The sequence below is a fragment of the Pristiophorus japonicus genome, chromosome 2, assembly GCF_044704955.1.
Source record: "Pristiophorus japonicus isolate sPriJap1 chromosome 2, sPriJap1.hap1, whole genome shotgun sequence".
Taxonomy (NCBI): domain Eukaryota; kingdom Metazoa; phylum Chordata; class Chondrichthyes; family Pristiophoridae; genus Pristiophorus; species Pristiophorus japonicus.
In genome coordinates, this window is record NC_091978.1 from 239,627,062 (window position 1) to 239,651,316 (window position 24,255).

The following is a 24,255-nucleotide window of genomic DNA, read 5'->3' on the forward strand; positions in this document are numbered from 1 at the left end:
CTTGTGACAGGCTCACTGTGTTAGTGCGTCTCTGTGACAGGCTCACTGTGTTAGTACGGCCCTGTGACAGGCTCACTGTGTTAGTGCGGCCCTGTGACAGGCTCACTGTGTTAGTGCGGCCCTGTGACAGGCTCACTGTGTTAGTGCGGCCCTGTGACAGGCTCACTGTGACAGGCTCACTGTGTTAGTGTGGCCCTGTGACAGGCTCACTGTTAGTGTGGCCCTGTGACAGGCTCACTGTTAGTGCGGCCCTGTGACAGACTCACTGTGTTAGTGTGGCCCTGTGACAGGCTCACTGTGTTAGTGCGGCCCTGTGAACGGCTCACTGTGTTCGTGCGGTCCTGTGAACGGCTCACTGTGTTCGTGCGGTCCTGTGAACGGCTCACTGTGTTAGTGCGGTCCTGTGACAGGCTCACTGTGTTAGTGCGGCCCTGTGACCAGCTCACTGTGTTAGTGCGGCCCTGTGACAGGCTCACTGTTAGTGCGGCCCTGTGACAGGCTGACTGTTTGTGCGGTCCTGTGACAGACTCGCTGTGTTAGTGTGGCCCTGTGACAGGCTCACTGTTAGTGCGGCCCTGTGACAGGCTCACTGTTAGTGCGGCCCTGTGACAGACTCACTGTGTTAGTGTGGCCCTGTGACAGGCTCACTGTTAGTGTGGCCCTGTGACCGGCTCATTGTTAGTGCGGCCCTGTGACAGGCTCACTGTTAGTGTGGCCCTGTGACGGGCTCACTGTTAGTGCGGCCCTGTGACAGGCTCACTGTTAGTGCGGCCCTGTGACAGGCTCGCTGTATTCGTGCGGCCCTGTGACAGACTCACTATGTTAGTGCGGCCCTGTGACCAGCTCACTGTGTTAGTGCGGCCCTTTGATGGGCTCACTGTTAGTGCGGTCCTGTGACAGGCTCACTGTGTTAGTGTGGCCCTGTGACCGGCTCACTGTGTTAGTACGGCCCTGTGACAGGCTCACTGTTAGTGTGGCCCTGTGACAGGCTCACTGGGTTAGTGCGGCCCTGTGACAGGCTCACTGTGTTAGTACGGCCCTGTGACAGGCTCACTGTTAGTGTGGCCCTGTGACAGGCTCACTGTTAGTGCGGCCCTGTGACAGGCTCACTGTTCGTGCGGCCCTGTGACAGGCTCACTGTTAGTGCGGCCCTGTGACAGGCTCAATGTATTAGTGCGGCCCTGTGACAGGCTCACAGTTAGTGCGGCCCTGTGACAGGCTCACTGATGGTGCAGCCCTGTGACAGGCTCACTGTTAGTGGGGCCCTGTGATATGCGCACTGTTAGTGCGGCCCTGTGACAGGCTCACTGTGTTAGTGCGGCCCTGTGACAGGCTCACTGTTAGTGTGGCCTAGTGACAGGCTCACTGTTAGTGCAGCCTTGTGACCGGCTCACTGTGTTAGTGCGGCCCTGTGACCGGCTCACTGTTAGTGCGGCCTTGTGAACGGCTCACTCAGATAGTGCGGTCCTGACACAGAAGGTACATTCTGATTTCAAATCATTGAAAATGTTGTGACTTTACTCACCAGGGCTAAATTTAAGGACTCTGCTCTTAGGGTTGTAGTCTACGCCTGACTGGGCCGATCCATCCCGAGTGCTGCAGCGAACCTTTGAAGTCCTGTTCTGGTCGCCCTTCCTGATCACTTTGACATTCAGTATAGCGAAACCATCAGGGCCTGGGGGCTCATGCACCTGGTATGTTGCCTCCTCAAATTGAATTGTTGGGGCTTGAAAAGAAAACAGAAAATAGTGTATTAAAATAGAATTCACGTCAAATACAGATTAATGGAAACTATATACTGCAAGTTGGAATAGGAACGGAGCATTCAACATCTCCAATTTAGACTGCACCCTGTCGTATTTTACATTAATTAATGGCTCCTACTAATTGCAGTATTGAGGAATTATTTCAGATCATATCTGTATTAACAAACCTGTTCCCTGATTAATCTCTTAGTGATCCAATGTTTGTGTTCAGAGTTAAAACTTTGCAAACTGATTTTCACATTGAATATTCTACAAATTATTATTGAAACAACACTTGCACACATTGTACCATTGTGAGAACAGGAAGGGCCTAATAGTGGTCTCTTTACTGCCTTTTTTACACCCTGTTGTGTATCTGTAAAGCATGCACTCCCATGTTCTCCCACCAGGGAGCTCATCCCCTGAAGTCCCAAGGGATCCCAGCATCCCCTGGAGCACTCTATATAAGCCGGCCCCTAAGGCCTGTTCCTCGCCCTGGAGTATCTTATTAAAGACTGAGGTCACTGTTACTTTAACCTCTCTGTGTGCAGCCTCATCTGTGTTCGGAACACAATAACTTCGCACAATACACCCAAAAATGGAACAGCAGCAGAAGGGATATGGAGCAGGCTTTAGTATTGCTCTACGTATTAGAGTACAAGTCTACAAAGGCCAAAGTACAAGACTGCAGTAATTTTGCAAAGACTTTACAATGCATTGGCCATACTATACTTGAAGTGCTGCATTTAATTTTATCAGCACACCACAAAATGCGCTGGGAGGATGCAGAGAAGTATAAAAATACCCAGGCCTCAAATTGAAGCCTTTGGGATGGAGGCTGACGTCTGCCCTGCCCTCTGCCCACCTGAAGTGTGTTAAAAAGACAAGCCTGAAGGCGCTGTGCCTCAATGCGAGGAGTATTCGGAATAAGATGGACGAATTACCTGCTCAGGCAGCAATTAATGGATATGATGTAATTGGCATCATGGAGACATGGCTCCAGGGTGACCAAGGTTGGGAACTCAACATCCAGGGGTATTCAACATTCAGGAAGGATAGACAGAAAGGAAAAGGAGGCGCGGTAGCGTTGCTGGTTAAAGAGGAAATTAACCCAATAGTAAGGAAGGACATTAGCTTGGATGATGTGGAATCTGTATGGGTGGAGCTGCGGAATACCAAAGGGCAGAAAACGCTAGTAGGAGTTGTGTACAGACCACCAAACAGTAGTAGTGAGGTTGGGGACAGCATCAAACAAGAAATTAGGGATGCGTGCAATAAAGGTACAGCAGTTATCATGGGCGACTTTAATCTACATATAGATTGGGCTAAACAAACTGGTAGCAATATGGTGGAGGAGGATTTCCTGGAGTGTATAAGCGATGATTTTCTAAACCAATATGTTGAGGAACCAGCTAGAGGGCTGGCCATCCTAGACTGGTTGATGTGTAATAAGAAGGGGCTAATTAGCAATCTTGTTGTGCGAGGCCCCTTGGGGAAGAGTGACCATAATATGGTAGAATTCTTCATTAAGATGGAGAGTGACACAGTTAATTCAGAGACTAGGGTCCTGAACTGAAGGAATGGTAACTTCGATGGTATGAGGTGTGAATTGGCTAGAATAGACTGGCAAAATGATATCTAAAGTGTTGACGGTGGATAGGCAATGGCAAACATTTAAAGATCACATGGATGAACTTCAACAATTGTACATCCCTGTCTGGAGTAAAAATAAAATGGGGAAGATGGCTCAACCGTGGCTAACAAGGGAAATTATGGATCGTGTTAAATCCAAAGAAGAAGCATATAAATTGGCCAGTAAAAGCAGCAAACCTGAGGATTGGGAGAAATTTAGAATTCAGCAGAGGAGGACAAAGGGTTTAATTAGGAGGGGGAAAATAGAGTATGAGAGGAAGCTTGCTGGGAACATAAAAACGGACTGCAAAAGCTTCTCTCGCTGTGTTAAAAGAAAAATATTAGTGAAGACAAATGCAAGTCCCTTGCAGTCAAATTCAGGTGAATTTATAATGGGGAACAAAGAAATGGCAGACTAGTTGAACAAATACTTTGGTTCTGTCTTCACGAAGGAAAACACAAATAACCCTCCGGAAATACTAGGGGACCGAGGGTCTAATGAGAAGGAGGAACTGAAGGAAATCTTATTAGATGGGAAATTGTGTTCGGAAAATTGATGGGATTGAAGGCCGATAAATCCCCGGGGCCTGATAGTCTGCATTCCAGAGTACTTAAAGAAGTGGCCCTAGAAATAGTAGATGCATTGGTGATCATTTTCCAACAGTCTATCGACTCTGGATCAGTTCCTATGGACTGGAGGGTAGCTAATGTAACACCACTTTTTAAAAAAGGAGAGAGGGAGAAAACAGGTCATTATAGACCGGTTAGCCTGACATCAGTAGTGGGGAAAATGTTGAAATCAATTATTAAAGATGAAATAGCAGTACATTTGGAAGGCAGTGACAGGATCGGTCCAAGTCAACATGGATTTATGAAAGGGAAATCATGCTTGAGAAATCTTCTGGAATTTTTTGAGGATGTAACTAGCAGAGTGGACAAGGGAGAACCAGTGGATGTGGTGTATTTGGACTTTCAAAAGGCTTTTGACAAGGTTCCACACAAGAGATTGGTGTGCAAAATTAAAGCACATGGTATTGGGGGCAATGCATTGACGTGGATAGAGAACTGATTGGCAGACAGGAAGCAGAGAGTCGGGATATGCATCCCAGGGTATTAAAAGAGATAGCGGAAGTTATAGCAGATGCATTCGTTATAATCTACCAAAATTCTCTGGACTCTGGGGAAGTACCATCGGATTGGAAAGCAGCTAATGTAACGCCTCTGTTTAAAAAAGGGGGCAGACAAAAGGCAGGTAACTATAGGCCGGTTAGTTTAACATCTGTAGTGGGGAAAATGCTTGAAGCTATCATTAAGGAAGAAATAGTGGGACATCGAGATAGGAATAGTGCAATCAAGCAGACGCAACATGGATTCATGAAGGGGAAATCATGTTTAACTAATTTACTGGAATTCTTTGAGGATATAACGAGCATGGTGGATAGAGGTGTACCGATGGATGTGGTGTATTTAGATTTCCAAAAGGCATTCGATAAGGTGCCACACAAAAGGTTACTGCAGAAGATAAGGGTACGCGGAGTCAGAGAAAATGTATTAGCATGGATCGAGAATTGGCTGGCTAACAGAAAGCAGAGAGTCGGGATAAATGGGTCCTTTTCGGGTTGGAAATCGGTGGTTAGTGGTGTGCCACAGAGATCGATGCTGGGACCACAACTGTTTACAATATACATAGATGACCTGGAAGAGGGGACAGAGTGTAGTGTAACAAAATTTGCAGATGGCACAAAGATTAATGGGAAAGCAGGTTGTGTAGAGGACACAGAGAGGCTGCAAAGAGATTTAGATAGGTTAAGCGAATGGGCTAAGGTTTGGCAGATGGAATACAATGTCGGAAAATGTGAGGTCATCCACCTTGGGGAGAAAAAAACAGCAAAAAGGGAATATTATTTGAATGGGGAGAAATTACAACATGCTGCGGTGCAGAGGGACCTGGGGGTCCTTGTGCATGAAACTCTTTTTGGAGTTTACCTGCGAAAACATAAAACATTAAAGAGTGCCACCCGACCTGGGTGACACTCCAGACATTTACAAGGCCCTTTTTTTCCCCCCTTTTTTGTTTTTTTTGTGTTTTTTCTTATTTTTTTGTTTTTTTTTTGGGCACTAAAATCACAATTTTCCCCCAGTGCCCCCTATAAAAGGGAAGGGGACACTAAAAGCACCGGCAATTAAAACAAATTAACTTTAAAACGTAAAATCAAATTAAAATTTGGTTGCCGGGCGTGATGATGCACTCCAGTCCCTCCGGTGCCCACCTCTCGCGGAAGGCCGCGAGCGTACCGGTGGACACCGCGTGCTCCATCTCCAAGGACACCCTGGACCGGATGTAAGAGCGGAAGAGAGGCAGGCAGTCAGGTTGAACGACCCCCTCGACCGCCCGCTGCCTGGACCGGCTGATGGCACCCTTGGCCGTGCCCAGGAGCAGTCCTACGAGGAGGCCTTCGGACCTACCCGCTCCCCTCCGCACAGGGTGCCCAAAGATCAGGAGAGTGGGACTGAAGTGCAGCCAGAATTTCAGGAGCAGCCCCTTCAAATAGTGGAACTCCTTGTGCATGAATCCCAAAAAGTTAGTTTGCAGGTGCAGCAGGTAATCAGGAAGGCGAATGGAATGTTGGCCTTCATTGCGAGAGGGATGGAGTACAAAAGCAGGGAGGTCCTGCTGCAACTGTACAGGGTATTGGTGAGGCCGCACCTGGAGTACTGCGTGCAGTTTTGGTCACCTTACTGAAGGAAGGATAAACTAGCCTTGGAGGGGGTACAGAGACGATTCACTAGGCTGATTCCGGAGATGAGGGGGTTACCTTATGATGATAGATTGCGTAGACTGGGTCTTTACTCGTTGGGAGTTCAGAAGGATGAGGGGTGATCTTATAGAAACATTTAAAATAATGAAAGGGATAGACAAGATAGAGGCAGAGAGGTCGTTTCCACTGGTCGGGGAGACTAGAACTAGGGGCACAGCCTCAAAATACGGGGGAGCCAATTTAAAACCGAGTTGAGAAGGAATTTCTTCTCCCAGAGGGTTGTGAATCTGTGGAATTCTCTGCCCAGGGAAGCAGTTGAGGCTAGCTCATTGAATGTATTCAAATCACAGATAGATAAATTTTTAATCAATAAGGGAATTAAGGGTTATGGGGAACGGGCGGGTAAGTGGAGCTGAGTCCACGGCCACATCAGCCATGATCTTGTTGAATGACGGAGCAGGCTTGAGGGGCTAGATGGCCTACTCCTGTTCCTAATTCTTATGTTCTTATGGCAGGCAGTGACTAGTCGGGTGCTGCAGGGCTCAGTGCTGGGACCCCAGCTATTTATAATAAACATTAACGATTTAGATGAAGGAATTGTGTGTAATATCTCCAAGTTTGCAGATGACACTAAGCTGGGTGGCGGTGTGAGCTTTGAGGAGGACGCTAAGAGGCTGCAGGGTGACTTGGACATGTTAGGTGAGTGGGCAAATGCATGGCAGATGCAGTGTAATGTGGATAAATATGAGGTTATCCACTTTGGGGGCAAAAACACGAAGGCAGAATATTATCTGAGTGGCGGCAGATTCGGAAAAGGGAAGGTGCAACGAGACCTGGGTGTCATGGTACATCAGTCATTGAAAGTTGGCATGCAGGTACAGCAGGCAGTGAAGAAGGCAAATGCTATGTTGGCCTTCATAGCTAGTGGATTTGAGTATAGGAGCAGGGAGGTCTTACTGCAGTTGTACAGGGCCTTGGTGAGGCCTCACCTGGAATATTGTGTTCAGTTTTGGTCTCCTAATCTGAGGAAGGGCATTCTTGCTATTGAGGGAGTGCAGCAAAGGTTCACCAGACTGATTCCCGGGATGGCAGGACTGACATATGAGGAGTGACTGGATCGACTGACCTTGTATTCACTGGAGTTGAGAAGGATGAGAGGGAATCTCTTAGAAACATATAAAATTCTGACTGGACAGGTTAGATGCAGGAAGAATGTTTCCGATGTTGGGGAAGTCCAGAACCGGGGACACAGTCTAAGGATAAGGGGTAAGCCATTTAGGATGAGATGAGGAGAAACTTCTTCACTCAGAGAGTTGTTAACCTGTGGAATTCCCTACCACAGAGAGTTGTTGAGGCCAGTTCATTGGATATATTCAAGAGGGAGTTAGATATGGCCCTTACAGCTAAAGGGATCAAGGGGTATGGAGAGAAAGCAGGAAAGGGGTACTGAGGTGAATGATCAACCATGATCTTATTGAATGGTGGTGCAGGCTCGAAGGGCCGAATGGCCTACTCCTGCACCTATTTTCTATATTTCTATGAAACCTGCTTCCAATTTATTCCCCATCCCCCACCCACAGAGGTTTTACTGAGAAAGAAGAATAATACTCGTGTATATAATGCAATCAATAAATTACTAGTCACTATAATGATAAAGCACAATCTTGAGCCATTTAAAAGCTGATAAAAAGATTCTTGGGAAACAAAGTAGCTTACCATCTTCATCATTCAAGATAGTTATCGTGGCTACATCATTTTTTCCAACTTTGGCTCCACTCCAGTGATTGCCCAAGGGGTTGCCCAGGTGGATTTGGAACTTTTCCTCTGGCTCAAAGACAGTATCATCATTTATCAACACTGTACAGTTCTTCACCTGTTTGGTTTAAAGGTAGACATTAGACAACAAAAAAGTACTTGCTCCTCAAGATGAGAAGTAATATTTCTGGTGTACTGTTTCACCTGGATTTTAGAATAAAGGATTGCAGGCTGACTTTTGTCATATTAATTGTCAAATATATTAGGCTGTAAATGCAATTATATAATTGACCACAACAGAATCATTTTACAGGTTTCTGTGATTCAGGTTTACAACAGCGTCCCTATGCTATTTTTAACAGATTTTTTTTCAATATTTAGATGAAGTCTGGAAAGCTAATAGAGTAAGCATGTTTTGGCCTGATAACATAACACAACAGTAACTGTTTTGTAACTCTAACCTCTTGAGATCTGCTGCAGCATGTTTCCAGCTCGAAGAAAAAAGGAGAATTAACATAGAATAAAGGTGTTATGTATGCAATACAGGTTCAAACTGAGTACTGTTTAAACGAAGGTACAACCTTCGCTCTGCTTTATTTAGGCCCAAAGTGCCTGGCCTTTCATGCCAGAGCAGCACCATGTGCGTGCTGCTCAGTGGCCTCCAACAGTGACGCCATCAGGTGGCTACAAACAGCATGTACATACATGACAATACCCTCCTCTGAGATCTTATCACAGTTTTTCACAGGTTGAGACAGTCCGGTGCTTTGCGTTCCCGGGCTGATCGTCTCAGTTCGATTCCAGCCTTGGGTGAGGGTGCAGGGTCTGTTGTGGCTGGTGGCTGGATGGCTGACTTGTTGGGAGTGGCAGTGGCCATGTCAGGAATTGCAAATCCATTTTTATTGAACAGGTCCGTGATGGAAATTCCGGGTTCACTGATAACCCTCGAGTCCTCTGAAAACTGCTCGTCGATGGTTTCTTCGTCCGACTGTTCTCGCTCGTCTGTGTGCCTCAGCTTTGTCTGATCCATGTGTTTCCTGCAAGTTTGCCCATTCTTGAGCTTAATAACGAATACTCTATGTTGCCCCCCTTGGCCATGACCGTACCAGCAATCCATTTGGGACCCTGACCATAGTTCAACACATATAAAGGATCATTAACAGAAATCTCACGTGACACAATTGCGCGATCGTGGTATCCTTGTTGACTTTGTCTTCTGTATTCAACATGATTACTTAAATCCGGGTGTACCAGAGATAACTTGGTCTTAAGACCTCTTTTCATCATGAGTTCAGCAGGCGAGACCCCTGTGAGTGTGTGGGGTCTTGTCCTGTAACTCAGCAGTCTGCAGGACAAGCGGTCTGCAGTGACCCTTGGGTTACTCTCCTCATGCTTTGCTTGATAATTTTTACTACACGTTCAGCTTGCCCGTTGGATGCAGGCTTGAATGGTGCTGACCTTACATGTTTTATGCCGTTAAGTTTCACAAACTCCTGAAACTCCTGACTGGTGAAGCACGACCCATTGTCGCTCACCACTATGTCAGGCAGACCATGTGTCGCGAACATGACATTGAGATTCTCTATGGTTGCCGTGGACGTGCTGAATGACATGATTATGCATTCTATCCACTTTGAATAAGCATCCACCACCACTAAAAACAAATTTGCTCAGGAAGGGACCTGCAAAATCCACATGGATCCTGGACCAAGGTTTGGATGGCCACGACCACAGACTCAGCGACGATTCTGCTGGTGCTTTGCTGAGCTGCATACAAGTGTTGCACTGATGCACGCATGCTTCCAGCTCAGAGTCCTGGCCACCATACATGGGACCTGGCGATGGCCTTCATCATCACTATACCTGGATGTGTGCTGTGTAATTCACGCACGAACTTCTTGCTCCCTTTCTTGGATATTTCAACACGATTGCCCCACAATATGCAATCTGCTTGAATAGACGATTGTACAGTTTGGCCTCCTCGCACATTTGCTTAGGTATAGCAGACCAATCCCCTTTGAGGATGCAACCCTTTACCATTGATAAAATCGGGTCTTGGCTGGTCCAGGTTGTTAAGCTCATCATAAAGGATGAAACTGAGTACTGTAAGCAATGAGTAAGTGTGACCTTAGCTCCTTTAATTAGACTCCAGAGTGCAGGTACAGAGTGGGTGGCCTGCTTATATACAGTGCTCCTAAGGCATGCTGGGATCACTTGGGACTCCAACAGGTAGGCCCTCTGGTGGTGGTGTAATACTGGTTGCTAAGGGTTAAATACATAACATCACTCCCTCATAAAGTCAATAGTACACTTATTTACAGGTTGAGACGATCTGGGGCTTTTCGCTCCCTTGTCGATCGTCTCGGTACAAATGCAGTATGAAAGCATGGGCCTTACGCTTAACATCCGTAAGACAGAGGTCCTTCACCAGCTTATCATCGCCGCACAGCACTCCCCTCCAATCATCAAGATCCACGGCGCGGCCCTGGACAATGTGGACCATTTCCCATACCTCGTGAGCCTCTTACCAACAAAGGCAGACAGTGATCCAGAGATTCAGCATCGCCTCCAGTGCACCAGCGCACCAGCGCAGCCTTCGGCCGCCTGCGGAAAAGAATGTTTGAAGACCAGGCCCTCAAATTTACCACCAAACTCATGGTCTACAGGGCTGTAGTAATACCCGGCCTCCTGTATGGGTCTGAGGCATGGACGATGTACAGAAGACAGCTCAAGTCGCTGGAGATATATCATCAATGAAGTCTCCGCAAGATCCTGCAAATCCCCTGGGAGGACAGGCGCACCAACATCAGTGTCCTCGACCAGGCTAACATCCCTAGTATTGAAGCACTGACCACACTCGATCAGCTTCGCTGGGCAGGCTACATAGTACGCATGCCAGATACGAGACTCACTTAGCAAATGTTTTATGCGGAGCTCCTTCATGATAAACGAGCCAAAGGAGGTCAGCGGAAACGTTATAAGGGCACCCTCAAAGCCTCCCTGGTAAAGTGCGACATCACCACTGACACCTGGGAGACCCTTGCCGCAGACCGCCCGAGGTGGAGAAAGTCCATCCGGGAGGGCGTTGAGCTCTTTGCGTCTCGTCGCAAGGAGCATGAAAGGGCCAGGCGCAGGCAGCGGAAGGAGCGCGCGGCAAACCAGCCCTATCAACCCCTTCTCCCGACGAATGTCTGTCCCACCTGTAACAGGGTCTGTGGCTTTCGTATCGGACTGTTCAGCCATCAAAGAACTCACAAAGGGCTGCTGCGGATGGTGAGTTCGGCTTCGTGGTCAACCATGATGTCGGTTACCACTTGTGCTGGAGGGTTGAAGTTGGAGGTTGCTCGTAGCTGTTAGTGAACCGCAATTTGATTTGGTCCAAATGCTTTCTGCATGTTAGTCCATTGGCCAATTTGACCTGAAATACCCTTCTCCATTCTTTGGCTATGACTGTGCCAGCGAGCCATTTGGAACCATGTCCATAATTGAGTACAAACACAGGATCATTGATCTCAATATCGCGTGACAAATCTGCGCGATCATGGTGCATACTTCGCTGCTGCCGCCTGCCCTCAATGTGATCATGGAGATCAGGATGAACAAGAGAGAGCCTTATTTTGAGCGCCCTTTTCATGAGCAGCTCGGCTGGGGGAACCCCAGTGAGCGAGTGGGGTTTGGTGCAGTAGCTGAGCAGAAATCGGGACAGTCGGGTCTGCAGGGAGCCTTCCGACACACGTTTCAAGCTTTGCTTGATGGTCTGAACTGCCCGTTCTGCCTTGCCGTTAGATGCTGGCTTGAACGGGGCAGATGTGACGTGCTTGATCCCATTGCGGTCATGAATTCCTTGAATTCAGCATTGGTGAAACACGGCCCGTTGTCGCTGACTAGGACATCAGGCAGGCCCATGTGTGGCAAACATGGCTCGTAGGATTTCGATGGTGGCGGTGGACGTGCTTACAGACGTTATTACATATTCAATCCATTTTGAATAAGCATCCACAACAGCCAAGAGCATTTTGCCTAGAAATGGGCCCGCATAGTCAATGTGGATCCTGGACCACGGTTTGGAGGGCCACGACCACAAACTTAGCGGTGCCCCTCTGGGTGCATTGCTCAGTTGAGAGTAAGTGTTGCATTGGCGCATGCATGACGATAAATCTGAGTTGATGCCAGGCCACCACACATGGGATCTGGCTATAGCTTTCATCATTACAATGCCTGGGTGGGTGCGGTGTAGGTCACAAATGAACGTATCTCTGCCTTTCTTGGGCAAGGCCACGCGATTACCTCACAAAAGACAGTCCGCCTGGAAGGGCATTTCGTCTTTGCACCTGTGGAATGCTTAATCGCCTCCTGCATCTCTGCTGGGACGCTGGACCAGCTCCCATGGAGGACACAGGTTTTTTACCAGGGACAATAAAGGATCCTGGCTGGTCCAGGTCCTAATCTGGTGGGCCGTAATGGGTGACTTTTCGTTTTCGAATGCATCCATCACCATGAGCAAGTCTGCAGGCTGTGCCACTTCCATCCCGGTGGTGGGCAATGATAGCCGACTGAGAGCATCAGCACAGTTCTCTATGCCCAGTCTGTGGCAGATTACATAGTTGTATGCCGAGCGTGAGCGCCCATCTTTGGATGCGGGCAGAGGTATTGGTGTTAATCCCTTTGCTCTCTGAGAATAGCGACATGAGTGGCTTGTGGTCAGTTTCAAGCTCAAACTTGAGACCAAACAAATACTGGTGCATTTTTTTCACCCCGTAAACGCATGCCAGAGCGTCTTTTTCAATCATGCCTTTCGGCCTTGGACAGACTCCTGGACACATCGGCGACCGGTTACAATGTTCCCGATTAGTTAGCCTGTTGTAACACACACCCGACCCCATATGACGATGCATCGCAAGCTAGCACTAATCGTTTACATATGTTCAAACAGACTGCTTGTTCTGTATAACCTAACAGATTTCTGGCTTTCTCAAAGGCAGCCTCTTGTGAATTCCCCCATACCCAGTCGTCTCCCTTGCGCAGTAGCACATGTAGGGGTTCTAGCAAGGTGCTTAACCCGGGTAGGAAATTACCGAAATAGTTGAGGAGTCCCAAGGAACGACCGCAGCTCCGTCACGGTCTGTAGTCTCGGCGCATTCTTGATGGCCTCCGTCTTGGCGTCGGTGGGTCTGATGCCGTCTGCTGCGATTCTTCTTCCCAAGAACTCGACCTCTGGCGCCAGGAAAACATACTTCGAGCGTTTCAACCCGAGTCCCACGTGGTCTAACCGACTTAGAATCTCTTCCACATTCTTCAAGTGTTCGATGGTGTCCCAACCTTTAACCAGTATGTCGTCCTGGAAAACCACGGTGCGTGGAACCGACTTTAGCAGGCTCTCCATGCTCCATTGGAAAATTGCTGCGGCCGACCGAATCCCGAACGGGCATCTGTTATAGATGAACAGACCTTTGTGCGTGTTGATGCAAGTGAGGCCTTTCGAAGATTCCTCCAGCTCCTGCGTCATGTAGGCCGAGGTCAGGTCCAACTTGGTGAACATTTTTTCTCCAGCCAGGGTCGCAAATTGGTCGTCTGCCTTGGGTAGCGGGTACTGGTCTTGTAGCGAAAAACGGTTAATCGTTACTTTATAGTCCCCACAAATTCTGACCGTGCCATCACCTTTAAGTACCGGGACAATCGGACTAGTCCACTCGTTGAATTCCACCAGCGCGATGATGCCTTCTCGCTGCAGCCTGTCTAGCTCAATTTCCACTTTTTTCCGCATCATATACGGTACCGCCCATGCCTTGTGATATGTCGCGTACCGGGAGCCAAAAGGATCTGCACTTTCGCCCCCGAGAAACTTCCAATGCCTGGCTCGAACAACGATGGAAATCTGCTCAGAACCTGGTACATGAGGCATCATCGACGGACGAAAGCGCTCGGATGTCGTCCCAGTTCCAGTGGATTTTTCCCAGCCAGCTTCTGCCGAACAGTGTGGGGCCATCCCCTGGCACGATCCATAGTAGGAGTTCGTGCATTGCTCCATCATAAGAGACTTTGACTTCTGCACTGCCAATTACAGAGATCAGTTCTTTGGTGTAAGTTCTTAGCTTGGTGTGAATGGGGCTGAGCTTGGGCCTGGGTACCTTGTTGCACCACAACCTATCGAAGGCCTTTTTGCTCATTATGGACTGACTTGCACCCGTGTCCAGTTCCATGGATACTGGAATTCCGTTCAGTTCAACTTTTAGCATTATTGGTGGATATTTCGTGGTGAAGGTGTGTACCCCATACACTTCTGCTTCCTCGGTTCGAGTCTCTAGTTCAGCCTGATCCACTGTGGATCGCTCTTCCTCTGCAACGTTGTGGTTTGCAGGGTTTGCAGCTCGCCTGCACATTCGCTGGAGGTGCCCCATTGTTCTGCAGCCGTTGCACGCATAGTGCTTGAAGCGGCATTGATGGGCCCGATGATCACCTCCACAACGCCAACAGGGTGTTAACTGCCTCACATTAACAATTGATGGCGGACCCTGGGTCATCTGAAGTTGTGCAGCAGCCGGCGTGTACATTCTGCCATGTGTATTCATGCTCGAAAATGACGTTACTTTGTGCACAGTACTGGCCAAAACCTCTTTATGCTGTGAAATTTGTTTGGTGTTATCGTTGATGGACATAAATGCCTGGGCTATCGTTATGGCTTTGCTCAGATTCAGTGTTTCAACAGTCAATAGTTTATGAAGGATTACCTCATGGCCAATGCCAAGCACAAAAAAGTCTCTCAGCCTTTATTCGAGGAATCCATCAAATTCGCAATATCCTGCGAGGCGCCTTAGTTCGGCGACGTAGCTCACCACTTCCTGGCCCTCCGACCGTTGACACGTGTAGAACCAATACCTCACCATCAAAACACTTTCCGTAGGATTTAGGTGCTCCCAGACCAGCGTTTACAATTCTTCATAGGATTTGGTTGTTGGTTTTACCGGAGCTAGAAGATTCTTCATGAGGTCATAGGTCATTACCCCACAGAGTGTAAGGAGGATCACCCTTTGTTTGGCAGCGTTCTCGTCCCCTTCCAGCTCGTTGGCCACGAAGTATTGGTCAAGTCTCTCCACACGGCCTCCCAATCGTCCCCTTCTGAGAACTTCTCCAGGATACCTACTGTTCTTTGCATTTTCGCACGGTTGTTCGTTATCTCGTCTCCAATTGTTAAGTTCATAATAAAGGATGAAACTGAATACTGTAAGCAATGAGTAAGTGTGACCTTAACGCGTTTAATTAGACTCCAGTGGCCTGCTTATATACAGTGCGCCCAAGGGATGCTGCGATCCCTTGGGACTCCAAAAGGTAGGCCCTCTGGTGGTGGTGTGATACAGGTTTCCAAGGGTTAAATACATAACACAGGTCTTAACTTGTTGAGCCGTGACAGGGGTTCCCTCACTCTCAAAAGCACCCATGATTAACATTAGATCCGCCGGTTGTGGCGTTTCCACCTCTGGTGTGGACAACGGCATCCTGCTCAAAGCATCGGCATAATTCTCTGTGCCAGGTGTGTGGCGAATGACAATCATAGGCAGATAATGTCAGCGCCCACCTTTGGATGCGGGATGAAGCGTTGGTATTGATACCTTTGCTCTCGGAAAACAATGAAATGAGCGGCTTGTGATCGGTCTCTAATTCGAATCTCAGACCGAACAGGTATTGATGCATCTTCTTAACACTGTACATACATGCTAAAGCTTCTTTTTCTACCATGCTGTAGGCTCTTTCCGCTTTAGACAAACTTTTGGATGCATACGCGACTAGTTGAAGTTTCCCCGACTCATTGGCTTGTTAGAGTATGCAACCAATTCCATATGACAATGCGTCACAGACCAAAACTAAATGTTTACATGGGTCATAATGTACCAGCAGCTTGTTCGAGCAAAGCAGATTGATGGCTTTCTCGAAAGCTCTGTCTTGCGATGCGCCCCACACCCAGTTGTCACCTTTTCTCAATAGCATGTGCAGTGGTTCAAGTAAGGTGCTCAATTTAGGTAGGAAGTTACCAAAGTAGTTGAGTAGACCCAGGGACGAACGCAGCTCCGTCATGTTCTGCGGCTTGGGTGCATTCTTGATGGCTTTGGTTTTCATGTCAGTAGGTCTGATGCCATCAGCGGCGATTTTCCTCCCGAGGAATTCGACCTCTGGTGCCATGAAGATGCACTTCGAGTGTTTCAGTCTGAGTCCCACTCTATCCAAACGCAGTAGAACCTCTTCCAGGTTATTCAGATGTTCCTTGGAGTCACGACCGGTGATCAGGATGTCATTTTGGAACACAGCAGTTCTGGGAATGGACTTTAGTAGACTTTCCATATTCCTCTGGAATATTGCTGCAGCCGAGCGAATTCTGAAAGGGCACCTGTGGTAAGTAAACATTCTTTTGTTCGTGTTAATAAACGTAAGTCTCTTCGACGTCTCGACCAACTCCTGTGTCATATAGGCCGATGTCAAGTCCAGTTTTGTGAATGACTTCCCTCCGGCTATCGTGGTAATGGGTACTGATCTTGTTTCGAAACCCTGTTTATTGTAGCCTTGTAGTCTCCACAGATTCTGACTGTGCAATCACTTTTCAGCACAGGAACAATGGGGCTGGCCCATTTATTAAATTCGACCGGTGATATGATCCTTTCACGCTGGAGTCTGTCTAGTTCAATTTTGACCTTCTCCCTCATCATATACGGCACTGCCCGAGCTTTATGATGGACGGGTCTTGCATCTGAGTCCATGTCCACCTTGGCTCCCGTGAAGTTGCCGAAACCCGGTTCGAACAGCGAGGGGAACTTGGGCACATGTATCTTCCTCCGATGACAACGCCTTTATGTTGTTTCAGTCGCATCTGATTTTCTCCAACCAGCTCGTGCCGAGCAGCGTTGGGCCATTGCCTGGAACAATCCACAGCGGTAACTCATGAACCGCACCATTATATGATACATTAATTAGTGCACTGCCAATCACCTTTATCAGTTCTTTCGTGTACGTACGCAGCTTGGCGTTAACAGGGCTCAGCCTAGGCCTCACAGTCTTAGTATCCCACAGCTTATAAAATGCCCTCTTGTTCATGATCGATTGACTCACCCCCGTGTCCAGTTTCATCGATACCGGTATCCTGTTAAACTTCACTTTAATCAAAATTGGTTTACTCTTGGTTATGAAGGAGTACAGTCCATACACTTCCTCCTCTGGCATCTCGGATTGCGCATCCGGATCCGCGCTAGTCTGACTCTCATCCTCCACATGGTGTGTCACAGCTCACTTGCTCAGCTGCGGACACTAGCGCTGGAGATGCCCCACTCTCAGACAGCCTTTGCAACTATATTGCTTAAATCGTGATTTCCCCCACAACGCCAACACGGAGAAGTCGAATACATTCCCGCTGACGGACTTTGGGCAGCCACAGGTTTCGCGAACACAGCCGGATAGGCCCTGACATGTGCCACTCTGCCAAACGCCCAATCAATCGTATTTACAGTACTTGCCGAGGTTCGGTTCGTCACCGCTATTTGCTTTAGACTCCTGTCCGTTGTCATACATAATTGAGCGATCTGGATGGCCCTTTTTAAATCCAACTCCTTCAACGGCAGAAGTTTGCGCAGGATCACCTCGTGGTTGATATCGATAACAAAGAAGTCCCGCAGCATGTCTGCCAACACCGTCCCGACCTTGCACGGTCCCGCAGGATGTCTTAGGTCGGCAACGAATTCCACTGCACTCTGGCCCTCCGATCGAACGTGTGTATAAAACATGTATCTCGAGACGATGATGCCGTCGTCTGGCTTGAGGTGCTCCCGTACCAATGTACACAACTCCTCGTACATTTTCTCTGTTGGATCACTAGGCATGAGTAGATTCTTTATCAGACCGTAGATCTTTGAACCGCACACAGTGAGGAACACGGCCCGGCGCCAATCTGCATCGTCAACCCCCTTCATTTTGTTGGCCACGAAGTACTGGTTCAAATGGCTCACAAAGTCTGCCCAATCTTCTCCCTCCAGGATTCGCTCTAAAAATCCAATCGTGCTTGTTTTGCAAACAAAGGTTCTTGTATTCTCGTCGCCAAATGTTAGGCATGCAATAAAGGTTCAAACTGAGTACTGTTTAACTAAGCAAGTACAACCTTGGCTCTGCTTTATTTAGGCCCAAAGTGCCTGGCTCTCAAAATGGCTGGCCTTTTACATCTGAGCAGCACCATGTGCATGCTGCTCAGTGGCTTCCAACAATGACGCCATCTGGTGGCTACAAACAGAATGTACATACATGACAAAAGGACAGCTTGGAGTGATTGCAAGTCAGGAACCTAATCAGGATGAGTTCAGCATCTAAACATCATTTAAATCCTCTGATTTGATTACTGCTTAAAAATCACTCCTCTGATTTTTTTTAATAGGGTCCGTGTAAATTTCAAGTTGACATGGAGGTTCAGTTTTGGGGGTTCAATCTCTGTGCTGACAGCATCTGCCAAATTGTTTCTAGCTTTCAGGGTGCTCCATTGTTAGTTTTAGGGCTTCAGAATGGGTAATGCCTTGGGTTCAGCAACTAAAATTAGTTCTTGGGTTCCCACCAATCCAGAATGCCCATTTCTGCCCAATATCTAGTTACAAGACCCAGAAATCGTAGCAGAAGATTCTTACTCCATATACCGGTTACTAGAAGGTGACACAGACCACCACGTGAATTCTCCTTCCTTTACCTAGGTGTCTTATTAATAACTCCACCTTTACCAAGGTGACTGAATAATAACCAAGACAAAGCACAATAATTGATTTGTTTACATAAAACGCATTAATGTTCAATAGTGAGAACATATGTTCCTTATTTCCGCAATTATGAAAACAATAAAAATACAGCACTTTCTGCCTAAGACAGAAGATTACTGACTCCATCTTAACTCTTTGAAGCTAAGCAAGTTCAGTCTTTAAATTACAGACAGTAAATTTTCGACGAGATTCAACACCGCCTCCAGTACACCAGTGCAGCCGCCTTCCGCCTGAGGAAGAAAACGGGATAAGTGGCTTCAGGCGGGAAAGGTGAGTGACAACTCCCAACCAACGTCATTAACTGGAGGTCCACGTTATTTTATCTCTTGCACCTCATTTACATCCCGCTAGCTAACTGCCTGCCTGAAAAGTGTGTAAAAAAGGAGTTGGCTGGCAGGTGAAGATCAGGCAGCCTGGAGGCTGCCCATTGACTCTCAGGTAAGTTGCATGGGGAGGTGTGGGGGGAAGTTTTTGGTACAGTTTCGCAGGTGGCGAGGGAGAGCCAGGCAGCAGATATTAAACCCCCACAATGGAATCGGCACCCCTCCCAAACCCGCGACCTCTACCACTAGATCAAGGGTAGCAGGCGCATGGGAACACCACCACCCCCAAGTTCCCCTCCAAGTCACACACCATCCCGACTTGGACATATATCTTCATTCCTTCATTGTTGCTGGGTCAAAATCCTGGAACTCTCTATTTAACAGCACTGTGGGAGTACTTTCATCACAGGAACTGCAGTGGTTCAAGAAGATGGCTCACCACCACCTTCTCAATGTCAACTTGGGATGGGAAATAAATGCTGATCTTACCAGCGACGCCCACAACCCGTGAGTGAATTAAAAAAATACTTTTATTCCCACATCAAGCTGCCTCTATATTAATATAAAGCTCACACTTCTCTCCAATTTGAAGAAAATGACAAGAAAGCAGATAATAAATAGTTAAAGAGAAGTTTACCTTTTCTCCCTTCTGGAAAGTAAGGCGTGAGTCATCTGAATTCCTTCTTTCTTCAAAGTCTTCCATCACCTCTGCAGTCAGTTGTCGAGTATAGCACCTCACAGAGGACTCGTAGCTAAGATCACCAGTTCGGATAATGGGAACACGTAATTCATCTTCCTTCTCCTTCACTCTGTAGACATCCTTACCAAACTGCATGCTAGGGACTGAAACATCCAGAAAGGCTTAACATTCTCTTTTAGAACAATAAAGTAATTCTGTCTAATTTGAGTTTTATCAAGCATAACCCCATTTATATGTTACACTGCAACTGAAATCTTAACAGTGCAGAGAATGGCAACTATGATTTTTTTTGTCAATATAGCCCTTTGTTCTAATCTAGCCCTTTGGTCCACGCCTGAAATATTAACTTGTATCGTCTCACCACAGATGCTGACTTACCTGCTGAGTGTTTGCAGCATTTCCAGCAGCTACAGTATTTGTTTGCTTTCTGTTAATACACTCTTCACCCCATTATGGTTTACGAACATAACACCAAGTTTATATGACTTAGGAATAGGAGGCCACCCATCTTAGATTGGCCTAACAACATTTTCATGTTTGTGCTCAGTATGTGCTTTCCTCAGAAGCTACTAAGCTAAAGCCAAACTCCTCCATTCTGTGGACGATACAGAAGGAAGAATGACTGCGGCTTGCCATCCTCCTGAAGAAATGCAGATGAATTAAAATGAGAGTGTGCGAGCGAGAGAAAATAAAGAAAATGACTGCATGTCCAAAAGCACAGCTTGGGCAGCTGTTCTTTTTTTCCTATTACTGGTTCATGAAAACATCCAAATATAAACAGGCTAGTTCCCAAACCAGCAGGGGTGGGCAGGTTACATAGGTCCAATGTCTGTTTCCAGAACAAATTAAGAATTTGACCAATGAAATACTCAAGGATCAATTTAACAGAAATACAAAACATGTCACATCACATTTACTGGTGAAGTCAGAAATTCCCATTGGCAATGTTCCACTCACCATTTCATTAGAAGCAGCCCAGTGCGCAGGTAACTTCCTTTACAGCATTTATGCTAAAGTAATTTGACTATCGCATAATCTGGCAGCAATTTATCATGTACTTAATCATTACGACATTAAAAAATCGTAACACACATCCATTCAAACTCAGTTGACTTTCTTGCAAGAATACAAGGTTTAATTATTAGATTTATAGAGATATGTTTCAGACTTTCTGCTTAAACTGTTACTAAAGCAACCTACCATCCTGATAGGTGTCATTGATAGCAACGGTAGCCTGGTAAGGTTTAGTTAGCTCTGCTCCTTGTGCTGAGCTCAGGAACACAATGAAAGTTTCATTCCCTTCAATGATTGGATTCTGCACATCATCCAGAATAGTTAAAGTGCAAGTCTGTAAGGACAAAAAGAGTAAGATTTATGAATGAATATGAATGTTTTCCATTGGGGGAGTGGGAGTTGGAGCCAATGTAGACTAATAGCTGACACTGTTAAAGAAAATACATTTTTCTCCACTTTATCCTTGATAATTCTGTCTTTTTCTAGGTCAGCTATGGTGATCTTGGTAGGATAAACCTGTATTTCCCAGCTTTTGTAAAGATCTGATCAGTTTTATCAAATCACTGATCTGAAAATGTATAATGAATCTTAAGGTATCTCATTTTGTTTCTACTCGAGCTTGAAGTTGAAGGAACCTGTAATATTATTAAGAAAGCAGATTCCCCAGATGCTATGAGTTGAAATTTTGATAACTGTCAAACATATTTTTATCTTTTCTTTGTAAAGTGTTTGCATTTTCTCCCCTTTAGGTGTCTGTAATGTATGTATAGGCCTGGGTTTACCTACCACCAGGGGGAGCGACAATCGGAGGTCATTGGGCCACAGACACACATGTGCAGCCCTTTATGCATATTGATGCACGTAAGTTTCTTCGACAATTCGATAAGCTCCTGTGTCATATAGGCTGACGTCAGATCCAATTTGGTGAACGACCTCCCCCCGGCTAGCATTGCAAACAGGTCATCAGCCTTTGGTAATGGGTAATGATCCTGTTTCGAAACTCGGTTGATCGTAACCTTGTAGTCTCCACAAATCCTGACAGTGCCATCACTCTTCAGCACAGGAACAATGGGGCTAGACCATTCGTTAAATTTGACCGGTGAAATGATCCCTTCATGTTGAAGTCTGTCCAGTTTGATTTCGATCTTCTCCCTCATCATGTACGGGACTGCCCGGGCTTTGTGATGGACAGGTCTTGCATCTGAGTCCAGGTGGATCTACACCTTGGCTCCCGTAAAGTTGCCGATGCCTGGTTCAAACAGCGAGGGAAATTTGCTCAGTGCTTGAGCACACGAAGCGTCATCCACCGATGACAAAGCTTTAATATCATTCCAGTTCCGCTTTATTTTTTCGAGCCAACTCCTGCCCAACAGCGTTGAACCATTGCCTGGAACGATCCACAGCGATAGATCATGAACCGCCCCATCGTAAGACACTATGACAGCTACACTGCCAATCACTGGTATGAGCTCTTTGGTGTAGGTATGCAATTTTGCATTTACTGGACTCAGCTTGGGTTTCACAGCCTTGGTGTCCCACAGCTTTTTGAAAGTCCTCTGGCTCATAATTGGTGTCTACTTCCATAGATACCAGCACGTCGTTCAATTTTACTTCAATCATTATCGGTTGGCTCTTTGTCAGGAATGAATGTATACTATACACTTCCTCCTCGGGTATCTCAGGTAGCATTGCCGGATCCGTTCCAGATCGGTCATCATCATCCACGTGGTGTGTTGCAGCACGCTCGCTGAGCTGCGGACACATCCGCTGAAGGTGTCCCATTTTCGCACAGCCTCTACAAATATACTGTCTGAAAAGGCACTGATGAGGCCGATGATTGCCCCCACAGCACCAACAGGGTGAAATCGGATTCGTGCCCAATGGCGGACTTCGAGCAGCTACAGGTTTCACAAACACAGTCGGGTAGGCCCTGCCAGGTGCAGCTCTGCCAACCGACAACACAATCTGGTGCACAGTACTTGCCGTGGAGTTCCGACCCTGCGAGGATATCTGCTTTGTACTATCGACCGTGGTCAGGCAAGCCTGGGCGATCGTGATGGCCCTGCTCAGATCCAGCGTCTCCGCAGCCAGCAGCTTCCGCAGGATCACCTCGTGGTTTATGCCGATTACAAAGACGTTGCACAGCATGTCTTCCAACGCGGTTCCAAACTTACACGGCCCAGCGAGACGTCTCAGGTCGGCAACAAATTCCGCCACATCCTGGCCCTCAGAACGAACATGCTTGTAAAAGCGATATCTTGAGATAATGATGCCTTCTTTAGATTTGAGATGGTCCCGAATCAGGGCACACAATTCCTCATAGGTCTTTTCCGTTAGACGTGCAGGTGAGAGCAGATTCTTTATGAGGCCATAGAGTTTTGGATCACAAACCATGAGGAAAACCGCCCTGCCCCTTGCTGTGCCTAGCTGCGCCAGCGTCTTCATCCACCTTGTTGGCCACGAAGTACTGGTCGAGGCGATGTGTAAAATCCTCCCAGTATTCTCCCTTCACGAATTGCTCCAGGATTCAAACGGTGCTCATTTTTTTTGTGTGTGAAAGTTCATATTGTGTCTCGTCGCCAAACATTGCATATGCAATAACTCAATAGGCTTAATATCATGAACTCAATCAGGTGCAACCTGACTCTACTTTATTAGCTCTCAAAGTGAGGATTAAACATGGAGGCTTTCTTTATATACAAGATGTCGAATTGTCAAAGAAACTTACGTGCATCAATACTCATAACGGGCTGTTCATTTACAACAGGTGTCCTTTCGGAATTCGCTCGGCTGCAGCCATATTTTAGAGAAACATGGAGAGTTTACTGAAGTCCGTCCCTAGAACTGTGGCGTTCCAAGACGACATTCTGGTCACAGGTCATGACACTGCCGAACACATGCACAACCTGGAAGAGGTTCTACATTGTCTGGACAAAGTGGGGCTCAGGCTGAAATGTTCAAAGTGCGTCTTTATGGCACTGGAAGTCGAATTCCTGGGAAGGAAGATTGCTGCAGACGGCATCAGGCCTACGGGACCGAAAACAGAGGCCATCAAAAATGCACCCAGACCCCAGAATGTGATGGAGCTGCGTTCGTTCCTTGTTCTTCTCAACTACTTCGGTAATTTCTAACCTAAATTGAGCACATTATTAGAGCCACTGCACATGCTGCTCAGAAAAGGCGACAACTGGGTTTGGGGTGTATCTCAAAACAGGGCGTTCGAGAAGGCTCGAAATCTGCTTTGTTCCTGCAAATTGCTGGTACATTATGACCCGTGCAAGTGTTTAGTATTGGCCTGTGATGCTTCATCACATGGGGTGGGTTACGTGCTCCAACAATCCAATGAGTCGGGCAAACTACAACCCGTTGCGTACGCATCGAGAAATGGAAAGAGCCTACGGCATGGTAGAGAAAGAAGCTTTAGCCTGCGTATATGGGGTTAAAAAGATGCACCAGTATCTGTTTGGGCTTCGTTTCGCGCTTGAAACCGATCACACGCCGCTCATATCTTTGTTTTCAGAGCATAAAGGTATGAATACCAACACATCGTCC

At 47.0% G+C, this 24,255-nt stretch overlaps 1 protein-coding gene across 1 annotated transcript in view; it reads right to left on the reverse strand.

Annotated features, from left to right (window-relative positions):
- The window catches only part of fras1 (Fraser extracellular matrix complex subunit 1), a 757,390-nt gene that overhangs the window by 78,750 nt on the left and 654,385 nt on the right, over nucleotides 1–24,255 (reverse strand). Inside the window, exons 58-61 of the mRNA XM_070871094.1 lie at nucleotides 20,890–21,037; nucleotides 19,627–19,832; nucleotides 7,853–8,009; nucleotides 1,526–1,726 (exon numbers count right to left, since the gene is read on the reverse strand). Of these exons, the coding sequence (XP_070727195.1) occupies nucleotides 1,526–1,726; nucleotides 7,853–8,009; nucleotides 19,627–19,832; nucleotides 20,890–21,037 (712 nt within the window). The remainder of the gene's footprint in view (nucleotides 1–1,525; nucleotides 1,727–7,852; nucleotides 8,010–19,626; nucleotides 19,833–20,889; nucleotides 21,038–24,255) is intronic.